Raw genomic sequence first — 7458 nt, 5'->3', positions numbered from 1 at the left:
AAGGTGGTTGGTCTTCTCCTATTGAAGGAAGGCCATTAGTTGACGCCGGTGACCTCGACGGAGGAGGAATCCAAAAGTGGATGTAGGTCACATCGATCGAACCACTCTAAATTCTGGTTTGTAGTTCATCTTGAGCAATTTACCTTTCTTCCAAGCTACTTTACCTTCTTACTGCTTTCTCTACGCTCCCATATGCTTTCAAGTTAAAATCTTTATGAAACGATTTTCATCGGAATCGGGTTTAATCGAAACGAAGACATATGAAACAAGTAATTTTTCCGCTACACTAATTCACCCCCCTTCTTAGTGCTGCTCTTAATCCTAACACTTAGCACACAAGTTTCGATATTACGTAGGTCCGATAGAGTATCTCATCCTCTTGAGAGATATATGATATATATTAGAGGAGGGGATATTGAGGATATTGATCCTTAGACCTACGAGGAGGCTATTACGAGTATAGACTCCGGAAAGTGGCAAGAAGCTATGAATTTTGAGATGGATTCCATGTACTCCAATACGGTTTGGAACCTAGTTGATACATCCGAGAGTATTGTACCCATCGATTGCAAGTGGATTTTCAATAATAAGATCAGAGTAGATGGAAAGGTAGAGACCTATAGAGCAAGGCAAGTGGCTAAGGGGTACCGTTAAAGACAATGTGTTGACTATGATGAAACCTTCTCACCCGTAGCCATGCTAAAATATACTTGAATTCTGTTGGCTATTGTAGTATACTATGATTATAAGATTTGGCAAATGGACGTAAAAATCACATTCCTCAATGGCAACCTCGAGGAGGAGATGTATATGATATAGCTTGAGGGATTCATGTCCAAGGACTGCCCAAATAAAATGTGTAAGTTGCTTAGGTCCATTTATGGACTAAAGCAAGCTTCCCAAAGTTGGAACATAAGATTTGATGAGGCAATCAGATCTTATGACTTCGTTAAGAACGAAGATGAGCCTTGTATGTACAGGAAGGTAATTAGGAGTGTTATGACCTTTTTAGTGTTATATGTGGATGATATCCTGATCATTGGGAATGATGTAGGAATGCTATCCATGGTAAAGACTTGGTTATCTAGACACTTCTCCATAAAAGACTTAGAGGAAGCATCATATATCTTGGGGATTCGGATCTATAGAGATAGATCCAAGAGGATGCTTGGCTTGTCCTAGTCCAAGTACATAAATAACATTATCAAAAGGTTTGGCATGAAAATTTTCAAGAGATATCTCATACCGATGAGACATGAGATATCGCTTTCGTTGAGAGTTCGAGAGTTCGTTGGAAGTCCGGATGTTCGTCGGAAGTTCTACTGAAATTGACCGAGAAGTCTAGGAACTTACCAAAGAAGCCATCTGAACTCGCGAAAAAGATCGTCGTGAAGTCCAGGAGCTTACCGAGAGTCCGTTAGTATATTTTTGAGATATCATCGAAAGTTCGTCGGAAGCTCGCCGAAAGAAACTAGACTTATGGATTTGTTTAGCTTAGTAGATATCTTAGAATTCGTAATTAGCACATAATTAGGATTGGAATTGGGCCAACCCAATTAGGGGCCAGTTAGGCCCATGTATGAACTATGTTGGGCCTAATGAAAAGGCCCAAACAGTGACCCAAGAGTTAACACCGTCATGGCACAGTCTCCGAGACCGTGTCAAGTAGTGGTACCGTTGGTCTAGGCGGTGGTATCGCCCAGATACAATCTTCAAGAGGCTACAGGTGGTGGTACCGCCTAGACTGGGCGGTGGTACTATCTAGTGGCAGGGTGCCAGGCGATGGCACCCCCCCTGTCAGGCGATGGTATCGCCTAGACTGGGCGGTGGTACTATCTAGTGGCAGGGTACCAAGCGATGGCACCCCCCCTGTCAGGCGGTGGTACCGCCTAGACTGGGCGGTGGTACTATCTAGTGGCAGGGTGCCAAGCGATGGCCCCCCCCTGTCAGGCGGTGGTATCGCCTAGTGTCAGACTAACATTAGCAGTGGTACCGCCCAGCATAGGTGGTGGTACCACCCATAACTAGGAAACTCGGGATGATATATTTTTAGGCTCCAAGTTTGAATCAACTTGAAGCCTATAAATACCCCTCTCATACGTGGTTAAAATATACAAGTATTGAGAGTGAAAAAGAAAGAAACGCTGCTGTAATCTTGTGTGAACTCCTATCATTCTTCTAAGTATTAGAATAGTTTAAGAGAAGAGTAAGTGGGGTTATAAGAGTTATATCATAAATTCGGTAAAAGAAGAAAGAATTGTAAAAGGTGGTTGATCTTCGTTTATTTAAGAAAGACTAATAGTGGATGTCCGATGGTCTCGAAGGAGGAGGAATCGGGAGTGAATGTAGGTCACGACGACCGAATCATTATAAACTCGGTTTGCATTTACTTTCAGCAATTTACTATTGTCTTGATTTACTATTGCTCACTGATTTACTTATTAAGTAATTCTTAATTATACTTTTTATTAATCGATTAATTGATCAAACTTTCAAATCGTAGTTCTTCGAAAATACAAATTCACCTCCTCTTAATATGATCCTAACAAACATAACTATATACCAAACCAATGGGATGGAGTTTAATGCGGTTTCCTTTCCGTGATTCTGTGTGCCTGCTGTTCTAGTGGAAAATGTACCGAATGTTTTCCAGCACAGCCTGAAAGCAACGTTTGCCTATTCCTCATCTCCTATAGCTTGGGATGCACGTAAAAACCACGTGATGTGTTCTGGATCGCAGGGGTTGCATTGGATTGAATGCCTAAAACTAACTATTTAAATATCTGAATCCAATCTTATTCTGCTACTTTTAATCCTTCGATTAACTCCGTTCCGAACTTGATTAAATGATATTTAATCAAATAATCCCCACTGAAGCGACACAAATGCTGCTGTGCTCGGTGGTTTCTACCGTAGAAACATGTTTGGTTGGAATTTTTGATCGTCCTTGCGCTGAAGGATGATTACTCCGACTGTGGCGAGACTGTGCAGTTGGACGACACGTGTATTGGAGCACAAGGCCGGCTGCTTTATAGGCGGAGACTTGTGGTTCAACCTAGCACACGAAAGACAGCATCGGCGACACGTTTCGGTAGGATTATTCATTATGTAAACTACGCACGATGCCTTTCTAGATAAGTATTAAGTAATCGTCCCTGAGCACGTACGTAATCAAAGGTAACTAACCACAAGTATATCCATGTTTTTTTCTCTTCTTCTCATCCTTGTTTTCCTTTTTTATAAAATAAAAAATATTTATTCTAGTGTTCATTTAATCGAAAATAAATAAAATAAAATAGGAAAAGTGGTCGTTCATTCATAACAATATTTTTTTCTCGGTGGAAATGATTATGAACGTATCGAAATGAAAATACAAGTTTTTGTTTGATAGGAAAATTAAAGAAAAATATAGAAGAGTTTCTTTTTTTCTGATTTTTATTTGAAAATGTTGGATCCATTTTGTTCCTTTTTTTGCTCGTGGCAATCTTATGTTCAGATAGGTAATGACAGCGATGTTTACAAGCATATCAAAATGATTTATTGGTGTTTTATTGGTGTCCAACGACTGCTGATGCTTCTGTGAGGGTACTGTTCTGGCAGTAACGAGAGCTCACGATAATCTAGATCTATGCTTCTGTGACACATCCCCGACACCATATCCTTGTCCTTCTCAAAGAGGTCATAGATTCCAGAGTGCAGGTGGATGCAGACTAAATCCTAACGTGAAATTCACGACTTTAACATTAAGGTTTTCTACGTACACGTACATGTAAACTTCATTCATATTTTACAAAATAAATATATATAAAAAATTAACATATCTGATGTCGAAATTTGATGAAAGGTTCGTTGTAATAGGTGTGAATCACTTGACTAAGTTTGTGCAATTAGCTTAGTTTGTGTAAATCGTGTGAAGTTAAAACACGTAACATTAAAAATTAGAAGGTATTAAGATGGAGTTACAAGGTTCATCAACAACCACAGGTATCAATATATAACGCCTGTCGTCCCTTTCCCTATAAAGTTGATCATAATAAACATCAATAACCAAATCACAACTGGTAAAAAACAAAAAAAAGTGGGCCACGTCTCCAACAATTAATAATTAATAATGATGGCGATAATAATATTTATATATTTATATTTATAATAATTGATGAAAACTCCGCCTAACGCCACGCAGACGCGACAGTGAGCACCCGATTCATCCAAGCGAACCCGAGCGCGAGGCTGCCGGCATCCTCCTTCACGGTGAACCCCGGGTTGGGCCAGGATGAGGCGAGCCGGGCCTTGATGGACTCCACCACGGTCGGCCCCAGAGGTACCGGCTCGAACCCGGCCATGCTCATCCGCGCCCGCCACTTGCCCAACACCTCGCACCGCTCCACCCGTTCCGCCCCCTCCCCCGCCACCGCGTTCACCGCCCGCCGCGCCAACCCGGCCTCCACCCGCCCCCGCTCTGGGCCCGAGCTGCCCTGCGCCGCCGCCTCCAGCGACTCCAGCAGCGCCCCGTAGTGCCTGCACGCCTCGGCGAGCCGAGCGGGAAACGGCGCGGTGCTGGTGTTGATCTCCTGCTCCGCAATCGCCACCAGCCGCGGCCGGAGGGCGCACACGCGCCGGAGAAGCTCGTCGCGGGGGTTCTCCGGGGAGACGCTCTCGTCGGGAACCCTCGAGAGGACGAACGGAAGGTTCACGACTAGGGTCTCCTCCCCGGTCTCGCACCCGAGCGAAGCCGCGCCCAACTCTGCCACTCGCAGAGAGACGATGTTGAAATGGAGCACCACGCGGAACCTTTCCGCTAGCTTCTTGATCCGGTCGCCAACAGCCCTCAAGTTTCCGGCGTTGATATTGGTGAACGGGGAGGAGGGGTCGATGATGGCGGTGATCCTGATGGCAGGTGGGGATTTGGCGGGGCGGAGTCGTAGGCGCTCGGCGACGGTCTGGACGAGAGCGGCGTATTGGCCACCCTGCCCGACTTCAAAGTCGAGGATGTGAATCTTAGGTTCGTCCTTCGTGGCATCCAAGATCGCAGAATTGGCAGTGACGAATCCGAGCTTGAAGCAGGGAGATAGACTATAGAGCATCTGGGTGGCAGCGAAGTGCTCCGGGCTGCGGAGGTCCGCGATCGGGTGGGAGATTCCCACTTGCGGATGATTGAGGCGAGATAGAAGCGCGGTGACCATCACCGCCATGAGGCGATGTTCGGCATCACCTCGCGTATCAGCCGCGCGCTTTAGCAGGGTCAGATTTGCTGTCGCCGCGTCCAAATTCCCTTCGCCGAGGGCGGTGGCGGTATCAAGAAGCATCTGCCTCGAGGAAGGAGGAAGAGGTGGGGAGGGCATGGACGAGGGAGGAGAGCAGGAGGCGAAGGAGATGGTGGAAGAAGAGGAGTTAGTTGGCGACGCGAGCAGCGGCGGCGGCGAAATCAGCCGCTGGATCGCCTCGGCGTGGGTGGCGGCGGAGCCGCACGACACGCTGGCCTCGGCCTCGTCCTCGTCGTCCAACAGGAGCTGCCGCTCCAGCTCCCGGAGTTGGTCACTAACCGAGACGGGAGACCTATCCTCCGGAACCGACGAGACGAGGAGCAACTCGGGTTTCCGTGGCAACCCAAACTCCGAGGAACTGGCAGACGGCAAGGAAGAAACCAGTCTCTGCGGCGCAGCGGCGGTGAACGAGTTGCAAACGAGACCTCCGACTCCATAAGAAAAACTGAAGATTGAAGGCATGGTCTGAGTTCTTTGCCTCACCGACCGCAGCAAAAGCGCGTTCTGCAGCTGCCTTTCCATATCCGCCAGCGTCCTCTTAAAGAGGTTTCCTCCTCCACCGCCACCTCCGCTTCCCTCGTAGCCGAGCTTGCGTCCGGGTATCCCAGACGCCATGGGGAGAAAGAAAGAAACCTAACGAGGTTGGCGACGGCTTTTCCTCATGGTGACTAGTCTTCCTCTTCTCCGCGTCTGCGGTAACACAATGGATCTAAAAGCAGACAATCCACGTATCAGCCAACTCCCCTCGCCTTATTAATAACACCGCCACGGAATTTTTATTTGTATTCCTTTTTCGTCGGTCACTCCAATTAAAGTGACATTAGGGGAGGGCGGGCCCTGTTCACTGCAGAAGTAGAAAATAAGAGACGGTTGGGATGCCGTCCTTCGCTTTTTCTGTTGCTAACTGTGCTCGTGTCGAACGCTCACGGTAACAAACTGGTGTGAGATCATGAGGCCCTTGCTCTCTTGGTTAGGCGAGTCAGGCCGGCAGAACCTCTCAGCTACGGCAGAGGTTGGGAGTCGCGTCTGGATCCCGGTCGAGCTTCTACCCACTTACCACCATGCGTACCTACATCGTCAATGGCGGCGGCAACAGCGCAGCGGCTGGCTCCCACCCTGCTGCTGCCCAATCGAAAAGCGGGTTCCAATGGACGGGATGCAAATATCGGTTTAGTGCTCGTCCTTCCCCTTTTTCCGAAAATAATTGTTTCCCGCCCACCATGGCGCTTACCGGTTGGTGATAGCGACGTGGGCCCTTTTAACTGCACCAATTGAGCGACGGGACGGGGTCGGAGGACGTGCTGCATTTATTTATTTATTTTGTTTTGGTCTCCCGGGATCGCCATCCCGGAGCACCCGTTGGTCGCGGGGATGACGATGCGGCCAGGGAAGTGAAAAACGTGGGCCGGGGAGTTGCGTGAAGGGGAATGCAGGGGCGGATAGGTTTGGTGGGAAATAGCTGACGGTTGCTATTATTCTAGTGACGCGTGTGGACGAACCACCACCAGAGCTCGCCGTGCCGCTTGTTCCCATGGGACGTGCTTCGTCGTTCGGCCTCGGCAGATGCGTCACAGATAAAAATGACACCCTCCCCGCATACCCATCTCACCAACCGATCTATGACTGGTGGTCCCCAGGTGGACGCTTGTGGTGGACCGTGCCGCTGTTCCTCGTCACGAAACCGGAAACCCATCCGGAAAGCGTTGCCCACGTTAACAACGACCGTTGCTTTCAGCGTCCTAACACTCGTATCTGATTGATTTGTTGCTGCCGTCCACGTGGTTGTTATTGGTTGTGGTCTATTCCTGATGGAGACAAACTTTTCTTGGCCCATATTTACATTTCCCAATTAAAAACAAAATAAAAATCATTATTTAACCCATTTTTTTATACATTAACTGGCTAGGTGGATACTGTGTCGGTTAGTTACTGGTGACAGCAATAAATGGTCAAATAAAATTTTTTAGCTTAATTCTAGCATTTTTAAAAACGTCCTATCTAATTAATGACATTGTTAACTTTTTTACTTTATTCTTTTTCAAAATTAATTAATATGTTTTCTAACTTATTGCATAATCCTACCTCAAATGATTAGATTTTTTTATAAAACAATTTTCAACAAAAGATTAGAGTCCTATTTATTAGTATTACTAGCTGGGTCATTACAAGAGCAAAGGAATGCCTATAAGTATGT

At 46.8% G+C, this 7458-nt stretch overlaps 1 protein-coding gene across 1 annotated transcript; it reads right to left on the bottom strand.

Annotated features, from left to right (window-relative positions):
• Positions 1-3967: 3967 nt before the first annotated feature.
• LOC135648741 (scarecrow-like protein 8) lies at positions 3968-5975 on the bottom strand. The gene has a single exon (XM_065166663.1). It carries the CDS (start codon positions 5877-5879, stop codon positions 4170-4172), a length of 1710 nt encoding a protein of 569 aa, XP_065022735.1. The 5' UTR covers positions 5880-5975; the 3' UTR covers positions 3968-4169.
• Positions 5976-7458: the final 1483 nt, after the last annotated feature.

This window comes from Musa acuminata, chromosome BXJ3-9, assembly GCF_036884655.1.
Source record: "Musa acuminata AAA Group cultivar baxijiao chromosome BXJ3-9, Cavendish_Baxijiao_AAA, whole genome shotgun sequence".
In the NCBI taxonomy this organism is placed as follows: domain Eukaryota; kingdom Viridiplantae; phylum Streptophyta; class Magnoliopsida; order Zingiberales; family Musaceae; genus Musa; species Musa acuminata.
The sequence above is the reverse complement of the archived record's forward strand: the minus strand, read 5'-3'. Positions and strand labels throughout refer to the sequence as shown.

Excerpts from the sequence above, each read along its gene's own strand:
- LOC135648741 (XM_065166663.1), bottom strand. The coding sequence starts at position 5,879 with ATGGCGTCTGGGATACCCGGACGCAAGCTCGGCTACGAGGGAAGCGGA.